Source organism: Aptenodytes forsteri, unplaced genomic scaffold, assembly GCF_000699145.1.
Source record: "Aptenodytes forsteri isolate BGI_AS27 unplaced genomic scaffold, ASM69914v1 Scaffold112, whole genome shotgun sequence".
Taxonomy (NCBI): Eukaryota; Metazoa; Chordata; class Aves; order Sphenisciformes; family Spheniscidae; genus Aptenodytes; species Aptenodytes forsteri.
The window spans coordinates 321,888-339,255 of record NW_008794883.1 but is presented as its reverse complement, the minus strand read 5'-3'; the positions used below and the strand labels follow the sequence as shown (position 1 = coordinate 339,255).

Here is a 17,368-nt window from a genome sequence, read left to right as displayed (position 1 = left end):
GTTCCCCCCTGCGCCGGGAGCGCTAGGCAGGAGCAAGCCTTGTGCCGGGCCTTTGTGTTTGACCCCAGCTTCACAAAACAGACGAGTGGATCAGGGGTTTTACGGTTTCACGGGTTGTAGAGGAAAATGGAAAAGCACCACGCGGTAACACTGCCGTGCAAAGCGTGAGATCCCCCGCGTCCTACTGCATGCATCAAACCGTACAGAGCGTTTTCGGAGAGGGGACGGTGTAATACTAATCCGGCTCCCTCTGTGTACAACTGAAATGCAATTGTATCAAGCTGAAAGTCTCCATTTCCCCTTCATGATACCACTTTAGGATGGAAATGCTTCATTTTGAAAGTGTGAAGTTACATAGGGACAAAAATGGAAAAAGCTGAATTCCTCTTTTCCTCGTGAAGTTAAATATTGGATAAAATGTACTGCTAAAAAACATTCCAGAAACAGGAAAAAGCCAAAATATGCTCTAAGGTACAGCATGGGGATTCATTAAAAGGAAACAATGTTTTCCAAACACCAGCTTTAACAGTAAATTTAAATGTTTGTTTTAAATATAATAGGGTATTTTTCCTCATTTTTTTTTATATTTGCCAATCACCTCCTATTAATGTTAGGCCAGTAGGGAATCGATGCTCGTTAATCTGCAGCTATGAAAGCTAGGAAAATCTGAACATCATGAAGGGAGTGCACTTCCACTTATACTGGAAACGTGAATGCTGATGCATATAATGGAAATACATCTAAAAAGAAACAAAAATATTAGGTTGAATTGCAGAAAAAGCCTTAGAGTAAGGTCTTATTTGGTCTCTGAAGGGACATTATGGAAACTTTATTGCCCAATACATTTAAAATTAGCCTGAATAAAAGATCTAGCAAAATCTGTTGCAGGGGTCAGTCGTGCACCCTCACAGACTGGACAGCATTCTTCAATAAACAAGCTCCGACTCCCAACTTTTATGAGTCTTTACTGAGCCACAGAACATAAACCGTTTAGGGACTCACTATTAATCCAATACATATAGTCAGGATGGGAGATATGAAAGACAGTAACACAAGGCAATTATTTCAGGATTGAGACATTCGAAAGATTCAACCAGGCAGTAAGCTGCTAGACACTGAGTACAAATTCTGCTATTCCTGCTACTGCAAGAGTATCAACACGGCGCTGTCCCCGAACCCACGTTATCTGAAAGGTAAACAAAGCAGTAGGAAATACTCATCTAACCCTCGATCCTTCCTTCATTAAAGTTAAGGACAGCAGAGGAGAGTCCTACCCAAGGCAATAGACTGACTGGGAAAATCAGTTCTAGCTGCAGCACGGAAGCTTTCTATGTATGTTCCGCTAACAGTAGCTGCAAACGTTTCTACTCATACGAGCCGCAGTGGAAGCTGCAGCATGGACCAGCCTTCCATGGCCACTCCAATTAGAGATCTTCTACAAGTGTTTATGGATTAAGCCACTCAAACATAATCTTACATAATCCATCATAATTAATATGCAACATCATAATGGATTCCCTGTTTTAATGAATTTTAATTTCTCTAGGAAGGCTGTTGGGTTTGGGTTTCTTTGGAGATACTAAATACACATTTTTTTCCAACAAAATAGTTTCACTGTCACCTATCCAAGAACTTACATTTTGCAAGGCTGAACCAAAAGCAAGGTTTCCAAGGATTTAAGCAAAGGAGATAAGACCTTTGTGTTGTGGTAAGTTTCGTAAAAGCAAACCTTAAATCAATACAATCTAGGCAGCCTCAGTGAATGCTGCATCAATTATATTCATTCCAATTTTTAGCACATTCCAAAAACCACCAAGCAAGAAACTAATTCTTCCATTTTGCTTTTCAGTTTCTAGAGAAGGCTTGCAGTAGAAATAAATTTGCTATTACAATGCTTTTAATACTGTCATTTTCACGTATCACTAGAATTATCTTGTTAACAAGGAGTAGCAGCTCCTTTTTGCACGCTTGCATGCATTTCAATGGAGAAATTCTGTACAAGCCAACAGCTTTATAGGTCATTCCCACCAGGTGAAGAGCCACAGATGCTCTAGCAATGCCGTTCTGTTCCTTTGTAAGGAATCAGAGGTTCAGTACAAGCAGAGAAGAATCCAGCAGCCATGAAGAGGCCACAATCTGCAGAACAGCGTACCAGCTTTCTCTGCAGCAGAATACAGATACGATTACGGGGCTGGACAGAAGCACAGTCAGTAGGTTTGGGCAGCTCTTGCTCCCGTAACACCCGAGTAGGCAGCAGCCACTATTAAAGCCAAGCTGCTCCTCAGTTGCCATGGCTTTTTTGGGCTTTCATTGCCCAATGACACAGATAGTACCCCTTCCGTAATGCACCATGTAGAGATACTCTTACAAACACAGCGTAAGAGTTTTAGCTGCTGGTAGTTACTCAGACTGACTCCTAATAAACTAGATACCCGCAGGGATTTAGAAGCCTGTTGTTGTGGGGTTTTTTCCCCTCGATATAATCAGTTTCAATAAATTCCAGCTCAAGTAACACAGGACAGTTGACATCCGAGTTTAACTTGTCCAATGCCTATTAAAAATGCATTTCCCTTTTACAGAATTTGGATAGAAAATATGTAGCCAGTTACTTCAGTGGAGTTAAGATACCATGGGCATAACTCATGGGAAATAACTCTTGACAATCCAAGTTACATTGTGCTACAGAAAGTTACATTATTTTTTTCCCCCCCAAGATATTCATGTCACTGCTGCTTTCGTTTAATTATGAAGACTATATCGAGACGCATTACCATCACACGAGTATGTTTCAGTTTATACTTTTTTTAAAAAATGAGTGATTGCCCAATTAGGTTGGAAGTGTTTTATTACTTCTTTGAATTCATTAGCCATGATAAAATGTCAAAAGCACCAGTCAAGACAGAAATAAATAACACGATCTCATGTTAGAGAGGAAGTTGCAAATACAGTATATTAAATTATAGCAATACGCTGCTTCACACCAACCGATGTAGACAGCACACTAGGGAGACAGTAGTTTTACTCACGATCATTGAAAAGATCTATTACCAGAACAGGGGAGCTGCACACCCAACTACAAGCATCATTCTTTCTTTTACCAGTTTACTTAATGAATTTAATCAAGGGTTTGAACTGGCAGTTTTGGAAGTTCAACATCCCCTTTGTCTAGAGGTAACAAGAGTGGTACAAAGCTTTTCACAATAAGCCACAGAAAAAGCCAAGGCTTTCACATCTTTGTAGTCTTTGCTTTCAGGTCCATTCCTGCACCAAGCCAGTTTAAAGCCACATCTTAAGTCCTCCTTAGTACATAGTAAAGATAAACTCAGGGCAGGCAACATATGCAACATTAATATCATAATATTATGAAACCGCACTTCAGGGGCCTTGAGCAGAGCATCTCTGCAAGTTTATGGGAAGCACTGTGTCAGTCAAAATGAAGGAAATAAGTTACAGTCCCTTTGAGGAAAAAATCCATACAGAAAAGCCATATTAAAAATATTAAGGCAAGGCCTCTACAACTGCACACCACTTCAGGCCTGAATTAAATCATGAGTATTCTATTACTTAGATGTTTCCTTAATTTCTCTTTTATGGCCTACAGCAAAGTTTTCCACTGAAAAAACCCCAAATTCTTTGCTGAAGGCCTAGTAACATGTCATTTGCATGACATCTCTCACGGTCAGTAAAAGCCCACAAACACATCCTCTTCCAGGCAGGCATTTGAAAGAAATAATCTTCTGTCATGGAAAATGGATGTAATATATACTGTAGTGAAGTCACTTATACAAATGGACAGATGCACTGTAAAATAAACAGCTATTACAGCAACTAACTTCTGAAACATCCGAGACCCACTACAGCAGGTCAGAGGGAGTAGAAAGCCAAAAGAAGAATCTCTATTTTTTAGGTTTAACTTCACCACTGCTTTAATGTAGTGTCTGAACTTCAAACAAAAAAAAATTGTACATGAAAATATATGATCATTCTGGTGAGGAAAAACATTCCCATGATTACTCAAACTCAGAAAATTTTTTTAATTAACTGTGTTAAATTATGCCAGTGATTAAATCTTGTTATTTACAAGATCAAGTACTACTCTGATTCTTAGTAATGGTGCAGTATCTAAATTAAGCTCTCAGGGGTTGGATTACATTCTGGTTGCTAAAAGCTTTCTTTTTTAGCTGTCTATCCAGTTCTTTGGAGTTTTTGAGTCTGGAAGAAAGGAGATGAAATAAAACATTTTTGTGCCTCAACACATTTTACATCTAGATCGATTTTTGTTATCTACTCCTATGACTCAGTAACATGGTTTAAATTTGAAGCCTGTAACAATTGTGACATAAGAATACAGAATACAACACATTTTTGTTCACAGTAACATCCTAATTACTGTACTCACTGGTAAACTTCAATTTTGTAATTATTTTTCAAGAGTACTGTGTTTCCAAACACCTCTGCATAGAGCACCAAATTATTTGTGTGGGAGCATCAGGTTTCCTGACATTTTCCATATAATCCTTACAAACACCTCACAGATCACCAAACTTGTACTTCGAAGAATTCTACAGAAACATTGCACAGACTTTGCACCACAAGGGCTTATACATTCAAAGGCAGCTTTCTGGAGTGCAGGTCCATCCATTCACATTGGGGAAAAAAGTTCACATAAACTCCAAAAATGAGAAAATGAAGTGAAACCTAGTGTGACTTTACACCAATAAGAACAACAATAAGGACAATTACTATAACAAACAAAATTAAAATAACAAGCATCTTCCGATTCTTCTTCTGATATTGCTCTGCCTATAGAAACAGAAAAGAAAGAGTTAATACTTAGATTTCTGCAAAGCTACAAAGTACAGGCTCTTGTTTAGTATAAGTGAAGTACATTTATCTCAGAACTGTTCTTTGGTAACTTGACATTTCATACAACGTATATTGCAAGCAACTCCCACAAAAAAACTCCGGTCTGCACCATAGACTTCACTGCAGGTAAGTGTACACTGAAGTCATTTATCTCTATTAAACAGCAGACTCTATAAAGAAGAATACATCCTCATGTCGGTTAAGCAACCTAACTGTGACTTCTTTTCAGCAGTCCTTGAGAGGGCCCTATACCTCCACAGGACATATGAGCTACGCAGAAGAATGATACTCCGTTTGGAAGAACACCTAGCTATGAAGACCATGGAAACAAGATCAGGCAACTGGGTACGTGAAAGTCTGAACAGCAGAAGTTGGTAAGATGTTCCAACTCATTTTTGCTGATTTGATTCCGGTATTATATTTGAAGGACATTAAAATTCACAACAAAACTTCATTTTTGAATAGGCATTTTTGTTGTACCTGATTCAGCTGTGCATTTTCATTTAATTTCAATTAGAACTGAAAGCTTTCTTTCTGATTTGGTTCTCAGTTTTCTGCTTCATTCCTTCTTTCTTCTAACCACATTTTCTCATCCCTTTCCTCTTTTTCCCAGGGGAATTAAAAGGAGGCAACGTGGAGAAAACTCTCCAAAAGCCAAATGAAAGTCTGCTAATAGAAGCTAAACAAAACAAAACTTGCATTTAATTCTTTTAAAATTAATAAACCTTCAAAATTTAAAGGGAAAAATATATTAATTCTTCTCCTTTATAGTCCCTGGAAAGTAATTATTTATTATCAGATCTGCTAAAGAGGAGTTTTTGACCTGAAACTATGTAACATGCAACCACAGTGATTATTTACTTAATTAGGCTTTAAGTATCAAAGCCTGACAAAGTATCACAACTGATTCCAATTTTCATGTGAAGCAGGAATTGGTAACTCATGATTCATATCACCAGACTTCTGCAGTGAATTAATGCAATTTCTGTGAAAGTACTGTCTCAGTAGTTTGTAATAATTATGCCAATTAAAACAGAAAAGAAAATTGGCATTATAGATATTACAGATATTAAATCAGAATAAAGCTAGCAACAGTATTAGAAACAGCAAGGTATCTGTGTTTGATATTACTATTCAGACCTGTGTGTACATCTTCCATGATGGGTGAAAAAATTCCTATGCTGTACTGAAAACAGGTACATATTGCATCAAAAATCCATACTCTAGTCAGCAATCCAAAGAGGGGTTTGCTGACAATTCATTAACTGCCACTAGACTAGGAATAGCATTGATTCCAACTGATTCATTTGTTTCCAGTTCAGTTTGTGCAAATTGCTTGCAATTACTTAAGGCATTGACCATTGGTGAACAAGGCTTAATTTTAGTGATCTCAAATTTACTTTTATGTATAACAAGAATAAACTTATAACCAATTTATTTTGCTTTTCCTCAAATGGCATTTTTTTGCTGTCCATATATTAGAAGTCTACCATAATATGAAGAAGTTGAGTGTGTAGTAGTAAGATGTCCACGTTTCCAAAACAGAATGTTTTACTTAAGAGGCTTTTGCCTAAATCTCTCATTCTACTTTATTTCCAGCAACGGAAGGACTGAACTGAGCTGACAAGTCAGAACTTAGCTTAAAATCAAAACAAAACAAAACAGCCAACAAAACAAAAACAACCACAAAACTCTGTTCTGCTGCCAGTTCAAACTTTTCAGATGTTCATAGTAGAAGCTTCACATTAAAAGCATCAGGTTGGACCTAACTTCTGACAAGTGTCAGGTGGTAAAGGAAAACATTAAAAATTATTCTTGCTGCTCACACTATTGAGATAATGTTTTCAAACTAGGATATATCAACTGACCAAAATCTATAGTGAGGTATCCAATAACCAGTCCTACTTCACAAGTGCTGGGCTCTCCAAACAGAGAAGGAATTGCAGATCAGTCCCACCAGGTCAGCAAGATCAAAGCACATTGCTTGGATGCCCAGAAAGTTATTTAATAAATTAACACTAGGCATCAAGTATGACATAAACAGAAGTCATATGGAAAGTTCCTACTACAGTACAGTTGGACATTTCATACTGTACAGCAATCATTTCTAAAAGAGACAATGTGCAATTGAGAAAGGACTAACTTAACGGCTATTATAAAAGATCATTAGAAATGCAAAGCAGCTTAAGTATTCTGCCAGCTTACCTTATGTAGTTGTTTTAGACCCTCTTCAGTTTTCATACATGACTGTTCGACATTGTAGTCAATTCTATCTAGAACTGTTCCCTAAATAAAATGGAGACAATGAGCACCAAATTGAACCTAAATGAACTTCATAAAGCAATTATTATTATGAGCAGCAGAGTAATTAACAACACTCACAGCAAACAGCTAATGAACTATGTAAACTATGAACTTTTACAGGAGAACTAGTTGGGACTTCATTAAACGACCTCCTTGCTCAGTATCTAACTGGCAGCTCTGTCACCATCTCACATCACATCCCTTAATAATTACTTAATAATTACCTTACTTTCAGTTCAGGTGCTTTTGGCTGACACATTTAACCTAAACTGAATCTCTGGAAGAAATAACCAACAGAACTTTGGCATTCTATGTTTTTTTTTTTTTTAGTCTAACACCCATAACCAGTTGAATTTTTATTTATTTCTTTTCATTAACTCATCTTCTGGCAGATTTCAAGCAGAGGAAACCCGAGCCTGAAGAGGTAAGTTAGGAAAAACGAGAAGCACATGAAATCAGGATGTTACAACAGGAAGAGTCAGTAAGTTGGAATCTCCTATTTTTTACTAACACCGTGATGACAGTGTACCTGTTCTACTATCATTGCTCCCAGGTCCCTAAATATTTCATTGAGATCGGAGATTGACTGTACAATCTGACGGATTTCTCGTTCCCGCTCTTCTACCATTAATGTGTTTTGCTCCACCAGTGCTAGCTGGTCATCTGTAAAACCCTGTTGAAATAAAAGATTTAAATGTTGAGCTAACATTAACAGCATGAAAACACTAGAAATAATTATAAGGATTATAAGATTTCATAACACAACAGTCCTTTTGGAATTTCCTTAGTAGACAAGTTTCTAAGAAAAATAATTGTATTTTAAAAACAGAGTTTCAGGGTCACTAAAATAACTTGGACATCTATTTATGGTTTGAGCAGAGAAAACTTAAATTGCATCCTGCCCAAACACACAAACAACTTTTTAAAATAAGGTCTGTTCTAAACCCATGTTTTTATTGGTGTACAAAACCAATACGTGCAAGTGTCTAGTAGTTATGGAATATCTACTGATTGATCAGCGTTACAGAAAGTCCCATAATGGCAATGTGTAAAGACACAGCAGCAATTCTGATTTTTTTTTTAAATAAACTATAGACACCATACTGTTTTTGTCTCCCAAGGCCATTCACAAGTGAACACTATCCTTTCCCCATCACTCTTATTTAGAGATAAGTGAAAAACCTCTTATACACAAGATTAGCTGAAAAGTTGCCTTGACTTTTTCGGTAAGTTTTCAGTTAAACGTTGAGCATTATAGTTAAGAGTATAACAGCGCTGCAGAAGCAGCACTGTTAGATAGGACACAATAGAACAGATCAAACCATTGCTTAGAAATGCCATATCCCCAAACTCCACAAAGTAAAAAAAAAAAGTGGGTCTGATACAGCTCTACAACATAACAACTTAACTGTGCAGAAACAAATCATTACACCCTTACTTGCAACAATTTGTAATATTGAAAATTTTCAGTTACACTTTAAATTTCATTTTAAAGAGTGCCACCTTCCACCCAAACTCAGAATCACACAGTTTTCTAACAATTACTCTTGCATCTGCCCAGAAAGGTGGTATGACAAAGGACAGCACTGTATTTACAGACCTTCTAGTCCCTTGCAGTCATGTAAGGAGAATTCAGTAGTCAAACTGAGTTCCCTCATACTGCAACAGAGGCTGATGGCACAATCATCTTAACATCACAACAGCAATACTAATTAGGAAAATGCATCACAAATCTGCAGAAATAGAATTTCCATGTAGCTTGGTGCTCATGGCATACCACTTTGATATTTTCATACTAAAATTAAAGGTACATTAAAAAGCTTCTTCGTATTGAATTTGCGTAATAATATCTTAACTTACTCTGTCATAAAGTGTATCATCCTCCCCATCATCCATCAGTGGGACTGAGGTGTCGAAGAAGTGTTTGGATCTTTCTTCTCTATTCTTCATGCCTGTAAAAGACAAACTATGTTTGAGCATAATATTTATGCACAGTAAAATCAGAGTAAGAGTAAAATCTGGCTAATAAATGACAAATAGCAGTATCTAAATTTTAACTGTCACACAGGCTTACTATTTAACAAAGCATAACAAATTCAACCAGACTTGCGAGACTCCGATTAAATTGGTGATTTTAAGTCATCACGTTCTATAAAGTTAAAAAAATTAGGTAAGTTAAGAGCTTTAAAGTGTGATCACTCTAGGCTATTTCCTAACAAATTCTCTTAGGAACATCCCTTGTCTGAATTGTGATCAGATAATCAAAGATTAAAGAGTGCCACCTTCCACCCAAACTCAGAATCACAGTTTTCTAACAATTACTCTTGCATCTACCCAGAAAGGTGGTAGTTCCACCTTTGGTGGAACAGATGGTTCCACCTGTGCCATTTATACCATGGGAGGAAGAAATGTTATGTCAGTATTAAATTTGAAGATCAAGTTTTTGTGGGTTTCTTCAAAGATTAAAATAATCTTACTTAGCTGAAAATGGAACTGCACACAAAACACTAGAGTTTTAAACAGAGGATATTCCACTTCCGATCTGTTTATAGATGCAGAATTTTAATTTATCACAGACTACCTTTTGAAGTTTTATCTATCACAGACTACCAATCAACAGCAGGTATCATGTCTGAAGACCAATGGCTGCTTCACCACTGTAACAGAAGTAGCTTTGCAGACCACAATTTGAGAAGCAATGACACATTAAAAGTATGGATGGATGAAATACACTGGTTTTGTTGATACACTTAACCATGAAATTTCTCCTTTAGCAATATGAAAGACAGGTAGAATAAAGCAGTTTGAACATGGGCTGTGAACCAGAAACTCCCAAATTCTAACCTCCACTCTAATATGCTTCTGGTAGTCCTGTGTGCATCACTTAACCCTTCTGTGCTTCAGTTTTCCCAACCAAGAAAATAAGCACACCTTAATTAGTGGTTTCCACAGAAGGTGCCCATGTATTACTGTATCTCTTATGCTTACGTTTGAGATAGTCAGACTGTGCATGCCTAAAGTTGGTGGATAGGTCCTGAAGGGACTGTGCTAAGGAAGACACTACATTCCTGAGAACACGTGCTTCTTGTTCTGTACAACTACGTGACCTGCTCTGCAAGACCTGGACTGCTCTCTGACATCTGTGAAATAACTGAGAAAACAATTTCATTAGTAAAAAACATACAGCAACACACACTTTAAATATCACATTGCAAAAGTTCCAAATGGAAGACTTAATATTTAATTTAAAAAATCTAGAAATCAAATTTCTTACTGCCCAGTGCAATGTTTAAAAAGGTATGGAAACACAGAACATAAATGAGCAAACAACTTAAAGCTACCAGGGTAGCAGAGTAACACAACTGCTTCTGACCAAAGACACTTCCTTCGTTATAACTGCTTGGACCCAAAGCCTTAGAAAATATATATCTGTATGTCCGAGATATCTGTAAATGTGATTTGATTAAGTCTCCCAATCCTATTCCAAGTAGAAAAGCAAACAGGTTAAGTAGAAGAACAGGGAGGTTAAGTGACTTGTTGAGAAGTTCACCGAGTCAGTGAGTGCAGTACCAAGCATAGAACCCAGGACTTCTGGCTCGCTCTAATACTGATTACAAAAGAAATGCTTTATTCAAAGCAAGCCACTGCCTCATCATGATTCATTACAGATACGTCAAACTGTAGATTTAGAATTGAAAGCAGCCTGTACCTGTGTGATCTCTTGGGTTGTTATTTCTATTGCCCGTTCTTCTTCACTGCTGTCATCCAGTGTTGGTCTGTTTAGATGTTTATCATGAAGACTGGCTAATTCCTTCATCTTCTGTTTAACCCTGGCGATATCATACTGAATCTAAAACAGAAAGCCCAACAATGAAGAAAGGGAAGTGACTAATGTTTCAGAGGAAAATGTTCTGACAAATGCTAGACAAAAATCATTGAAAGAAATCTATATAACATAAAAAGCAGACCAAAGATCATTAAAAAACCCACATAAAAAGCTGAATAAGAAGTAACTGAATACTTTCATGTATTTTGAGTTTGCTACTTTTTAAACCTACTCTTGTTAATCTTAGGCAAGACTGCTGTTTTCAAATATGCTTCATTAAGTTGGAATAATATTTTTATCATTATGTAATTAATATCATAATAAGAAGGTTTAGCCAACTTCTAAAAACATAAATGAAAATTCAGGTCACACCTTCAACTCTGTCAAACATTGAATAGCCTGAACTTAACAGCAGAAGCTAAATGACATGCTTTCAAACAAGTCATTAGAAATAAATCTGTAAGAATGATTATTATCATAGTAAAAAGGAGACTTGATCACCTTTTTGCACAATGGGTTCTGTACACACAAACTGATGAGCCAACGTGTGTTCCAAGAGTGCATTTTAAAAGGATTTTTTGAAAGTCAAGAATAGCTTCACACTCCAAATACTGGAAAAGGTTTTTAATTGGATGCCTCTAGAATCATTCCCCTCGCATTTGTCCAAATATTTCCATAACTTGCAAGGCATCAGTACTGCATAGGCAGGAAAAATTCTCCTGCTAGAAGACACTGACACTTTGTTTTCAAATATTAAACTGCTAATCTCCACCATTTTCGGGTCTATGCAGTTGGACCCCTCAATGGGTTCAAATAAAAAGTCTACTGGAAGTGCTAATTTTTTTGTACCCTTCCTTCTAAGTTTCAAACTGAGAACAACTTTGCTTTGCTAAGAGCTTTAGGACCTTCCCGCAGTCTCAAGTCTAAACAGTCAACTATGGCATGTCTATCCTAATGGTCCCAGTGTACTGTTAATACTGGGCTCCCACAGATGATGCAAACCCAGTCTCCTGGAATTTCCAGCCCTAGATAATCTCCCTTTTTTTCCACTTGCAATATATCCTTCAAGATAATAAGTCACAGCTTGCCTGATATTTTCCTCTAAACAAGGGTGTCAGTTTAGAAAACACACTTAAATCTTTCTTCTATACTACTTCTATTGTAAAACTTACAGCATTGAGAATGTAACTGGCAACACTAGTAAATCTCTACATGAGAAATCAAACTCTGTGTTGGATTTGCCACACAACTTACTTCATCTGCTCCATCAACCCATTTGGGAGGTAAGCGTTTTGTTACTCCAATTGCTGCTTCGGGATCTAAACTTATTCCCGATACCAGTGCCATACGATCATCAGCAAGCTACAGAAGATAAGAAAAGACAGCAAATTAATTTTACGCAAATTAGATCCAAATGCTTGAGCATTAGGAAAAAGTGCATGTATGCCTTCCCATAAAAATTAACCTCAAAAATGTGTTTGCACATGATGCAGGTATGATCAAGATGCACATCTCCTGGTTTGTCCCTATATGCTAATGACCTACATCCTCCCACTTCCTACAGGATCTGAAAGATGAAAGTTACTCTTAGAATAAATTCTTAGTGGATTTTCAAGGAGAAAATATGGTATTGCAGTGAGAATTCAAGTAATTCTCATATTGGTACATTTCGTATTAGACAGTGATTCACAGCCAAGGGATCCCTAATCAATGGTGTAGCATGGTTTATGTTGGGCCAGGCAAGTCTGAAAATCTCATTTGGGAAAATCTCCAAATAAAAATGTTTATTATATCTCCAAGAAATAAAAATAGCATCCCATGATTGTTCTCAAACAATGTTGTATTTAGCCAGACACTCACCTACTAGGCAGCTGAAGAACAAACACTCTTGCAAACCGACATGCAGCTAAAATTGTTAAATTATTTATTTAACAGAAATTAAAAGGTGCTAAACAAAAATAGCCAAGGCAGTGACCAATCCACGCTTCCCTATATCACAATGATACCTGCTTGCTGCTTCAGCTATATGGCCTGAGGCAAAGAAACTTGCAGGAAAATAGGTGGGATAATTCTCCAGAAAATTCCAGAGACTGTCAGAATAAATAAGACGATGTGCCAGCCAGCTTATAGACAGCTTTCCACAGATCCAGAGGAGGGCTGGAGATAGGGAAGGAGTAAAAGAAACCCTTTATCACAATTAATAGTCATAATTTGAATAACTCAGGTGCAACAAATCAGGGGTTTATATTACTGGAGACTGATGCACACTGATGTACAGCAGCACAGTCATAGTTGCAGAAGGGTATGATACACTTTTTGGAGATTATTTTTGGGAACAGAATCCAATTTGTAGGGTTGAAATATTAAAAGGTTTTAGGGAAAAAAACACATGACTAATTAAAAGTAATTTTTAGAGTCACAAAATACCTGTGATAAGATTGATCAATCTTATTTTTCAAATAATACTTTTGGATGCAGGTTGAATAACTTCAACCTCAAGAGAGCTTAAAACATGACAACTGTGAAGGAATAAGAACAGTTTGTGCAGGGCATTTGTTTTGGTTGGTTGGTTTTTTTAAAGCTCAGTTTCGCAGAAACCAAAAGCCACGGTCTGATCTTGAATATATAGGTACAGATTTATTTATCTGCTTTGATATCATTACCAGTAAAATGTGCTGTTCACCCTCAATAAGAATTCTTTTAAGGACAGTATTAGTGTGACTGACCTTTAAACAGATCAGAATATTTTTCTTGGTAGGGTTTAGAAACTTATGTAAATAGACTCAGTGCTATAGTGCAGGTACAAAGAAACCTATTTCTACAATGGTGCAGTGTTGGATGAGGTTGTCCAGAGAAAGTATGGTATCTTTGCTCTTGGAGGTTTTCAAGACTTGGTTAAACAAAGTCATGGATGACCCTATATAGCTTACCAATCGTCCTGTTTTGAGCAGGGGCTTGAACTAGAAGATCTCCAGAGGTTCCTTCCAACAAGCATGCCTATGATTCTCCAATTTAAGGCTGAGTATGATACACACCTAACAGTGTGCAGAGTCACAGAGCAACATTTAGCACTAGGGCCATAGATGCTTCCAGTCATCTTCCTCCTCTGAGAGGAAGGCAGGGGAATGGGTGGAATTGGAACAAAAATATAGATCTTGTTGCCAGTTGAACCAGGCTTTGTAATTTCAGACATAAAATAATCTTCCTTTACTGGAGATAGAAAGAGGTGGTGTCATCAATGGTACCACTTGAAACATACCTAATTACTTCACTGTTTGTTCGCAGGGAAAGATTTCATACAAAAACCTCACTTCCTAGTTTCTCCCAGATTTCTAAATTTTCCTTTATCAGGCCTGGAAAGCTTTGTGGTTCCCCACCCCCTCCCCTTTTAGAAAGCAATCCCTCTTCCTTCCTGGGCAATTCTTTCCTGAAAGCCTGTTTTTTATCCCTGACCTTATTTCCTGACCAATAAAGTTTGTACAATTTATGCATAGCATAAAAAATAGTTAACAGCTTCATCGTACAAAGTCACTATATCTCATCTGTATACAATAAGTCAGACTAGTTTATACAGGTATCTATTAACAATGTAACATTATATCACAAAATGCTTGTCTTCATGCAGCCTCGTCCTTCTACTGTGCATGGAGACACTCAATCCTATATAATGAAATTTAATAATCTAGAAGAATAAAGAAAGGAACACTTTAGCTCAACGATGTATGCTTGATGCAGAATAAAATGTGAAAAACAATACCTCATCCAGCTCCTGAAGTGATTTGTGGATCCCATCAGCCCCATCCAGTTAGAAACAGCAAAAGGGAAAAGGGAAAAAAGAGACATAGGGCAGATATAGGCTATGGTCAGTTAAGAAAATACTGATTTTTTTTAAGCATGACAGTTTACCAAGAACAAAACAAACTGGCTTTTAAAACATGACTATTCAATAAATACATCATGATATTGTACTTTTTAAGTCAGCATCTTCCTTGATGCACAAACTTTTAAAAAAATATTTCAGTTGCTTGGTAAACAGAAAGAAGATAAGAGGTCAAGTTATGAGCTTGGTTTGTTTCCCAAAGTAACTGCACAGTGAAGTTTTTAGTTACTAAAATTTCAGGTAGAAAAAATGAAATAGAATATATTGAAGTGTGACAGCAAGGGCAATTTGACTGCAGTATTCAACATCCACTGGTGAGTTAGAAGGTTTGATTATGATTGGAGGACGCACATACAAGCTTTTGCAAGACATTTATTGACAAGCACCCCAGTTATCACAGGATAAAACAGACAGTAGAAGACAAAAAGCGAAAGCAAATGTACTGTACTCTCGCTTATGTACACACTTCAGTTATGCTCTAGTTTCAGGTAACATTAATCCTACATGCATCTGAAAAAATACAAAAGGCTAGTATCCGCAACATATCTGCACCTTCTCTATTCATCAGTCTTTGTACTGTAGAGTGTATGTGTGAGCAATAGGATATTTCACTGAAAGATTAATAAAGCAAGCATATCAGATCTAAAACAAGGACAAAATACTTGTGGTTTAACAAAGCAGCAGGCTTCAACTAATGATCTCTTTTATCATATACCAAGCTTTTGAAATAGGACTATACTGTTAAGAACGCCACTTTGATTATCTGAGTTTAAGGAGCGGTTGACTGTCCACGTGAGAATGCATCTTCCAGGGCAGAACACAATTTTTGACAGAGAGCTCTCAGAGTAAAGGATTTCTTCAGGAGAAGCGTGGAGAGTGAACTAAGGTAAACCAAAGTACTATGAGCTAGAATTTGCAACACTGCCCTGCTGATATGCAGCAAGCTCTGCTCTGGGGACTCCACCCAAAAGAACAGGTTATTAGCTGCAACTCTGACAGTGACAGGCACCTTAGAAACATGAAAGGTGAACAGCTCACACTACCATCTTTACACTTCTTGCTAAAATAGTACACTTGTAGCAAGTAACTACGGAACTCTCAACTGTCCACCAGGATCATGATTGAGCCATTGACTAACTTCATCCACTGCACAAGAGCGACAATTTCCAATCACTATTAGCTTTGATTGCATTTGAATGAGCATCCTAGAAAATAGCTTCAATTAATGTTAACAAACACCGTAAATAAACGTTTTATGCAAGCGCTAAGTGTTACTGCACTCACTGTTGACTTAAAGTGTAGTTTCACTGCTCAATAGCCTGTATGCGAGTTTAAACTATCACTAAATTTTCTAGGTGATATTTTAAAAAAATCCAAGGATCTAAAAAAAGTGATATTGATATTGGCAAAAACCCACATTAACAAGAACTAAACGCAGTGCCAAATTAAACACGTATAATACACATTACTATTGACATTTCCTGTTCTGCAAATGCAATTTAATACATAGCTTGTTAGACACAGGTGTAACAGAGTTAACAATGAAGACAGACCATTCAACAGCAACTCATCAGCTGAAATAAAATTTGCAGCACAAAGTACGGCTTTTCCTAACAAAAATGCATTAATGCAAAGCAATTTAGAATGATGAGACTGCCAGCAGATATTTACTGGTGACTATTACAAATAAATGATAAGTTTTAACAGAAAGTGTAAAAACCTCAGTAGGGCTGAGCTGCCAAGCAGTCCATCACAGTCTGACTAGCTCAAAACTTAGAAAAAGCTGCATAAACTGCCACTGAACAAATGGCTTTTTGAAGTTTCTGTAATGAGGACTCATACTAGAATCTACTGACTCCCCTCTCTCACAGATGACTTTCAGTATTATTTGTATTTGGGGGAAAAAAAAATAAAAAGGGCAATGGACATCAGAGCAAATTATGGAAAAATTCAAGCAATGGGAATAATCTACACTAGTGTATTTAACAGTGCCCACGCTGAACTGAATAGAAGAGTTCTGCTCTATGAAATAACTTGGATTTTTTTCTTTGGGGAAAGGAGACATCAAAAAGCACAGCGGACAAAAAACCTCATGTCAATGCTAACATGAAGTTCTTAGAACAATAACTGTATTTATTATTCATGAAGTGAATAGAGACGTGATCAGCACAAAGACAGATCTCTTCTATTCATTTTACGTTAAGTAGTAGGAAAGAGGGATCAACAAGGTGGGGAGGGAGGGGCAGAGGGGGAAAGTACAGAGGACGGTGGGGTTTTGAGGAGAGGGCTCACAGAAAGGGAGCTAGGGAGAGCCGGGGCAGGTGAGGGGGGATCGGGGAAGGCTGGAGGGCCAGACGGGAGGAGCGGGGCACACAGCTCGGCTGCCTGGCAGCCCCAGGCGCAGCACGGTACAGTAGGATGAAGGGAGGAGACTCACCGCAGCAGCCATGCTACGTGAACTCAGAGGGCTGGAGGAGCCGTAACTACTCACT

At 37.4% G+C, this 17,368-nt stretch overlaps 2 protein-coding genes across 3 annotated transcripts in view; both read right to left on the bottom strand.

Moving 5' to 3' along the window:
* The window catches only part of NPEPL1 (aminopeptidase-like 1), an 18,393-nt gene extending 16,980 nt beyond the window's left edge, over positions 1-1,413 (bottom strand). Inside the window, exons 1-2 of the mRNA XM_009274749.1 lie at positions 1,375-1,413; positions 739-740 (exon numbers count right to left, since the gene is read on the bottom strand). Of these exons, the coding sequence (XP_009273024.1) occupies positions 739-740; positions 1,375-1,413 (41 nt within the window). The remainder of the gene's footprint in view (positions 1-738; positions 741-1,374) is intronic.
* A 1,414-nt stretch (positions 1,414-2,827) lies between these two features.
* Positions 2,828-17,358, bottom strand: STX16 (syntaxin 16). Of its 2 annotated transcripts, XM_009274719.1 has the most exons (9): positions 17,314-17,358; positions 14,754-14,765; positions 12,251-12,358; positions 10,880-11,020; positions 10,159-10,321; positions 9,031-9,122; positions 7,700-7,843; positions 7,072-7,152; positions 2,828-4,803 (listed from the first exon to the last, which is right to left on the bottom strand). In XM_009274719.1, the coding sequence occupies exons 1-9, from the start codon at positions 17,323-17,325 to the stop codon at positions 4,699-4,701; spliced, it is 858 nt and encodes a 285-aa protein (XP_009272994.1). In that variant the 5' UTR covers positions 17,326-17,358; the 3' UTR covers positions 2,828-4,698. The 2 variants fall into 2 exon arrangements, with proteins under 2 accessions (XP_009272994.1, XP_009272993.1); XM_009274718.1 differs by lacking the exons at positions 14,754-14,765; positions 17,314-17,358 and adding an exon at positions 13,003-13,088.
* Positions 17,359-17,368: the final 10 nt, after the last annotated feature.

Bases quoted from the DNA above. Each gene is read 5' to 3' on its own strand.
- STX16 (XM_009274719.1), bottom strand. The intron at 11,021-12,250 runs GTAAGTTGTGTG...TTTCTGTTTTAG, and splicing joins GGGTTGATGGAGCAGATGAA to ATTCAGTATGATATCGCCAG. The intron at 7,153-7,699 runs GTACACTGTCAT...CATTTTATTTAG, and splicing joins GAGCAATGATAGTAGAACAG to GGAACAGTTCTAGATAGAAT.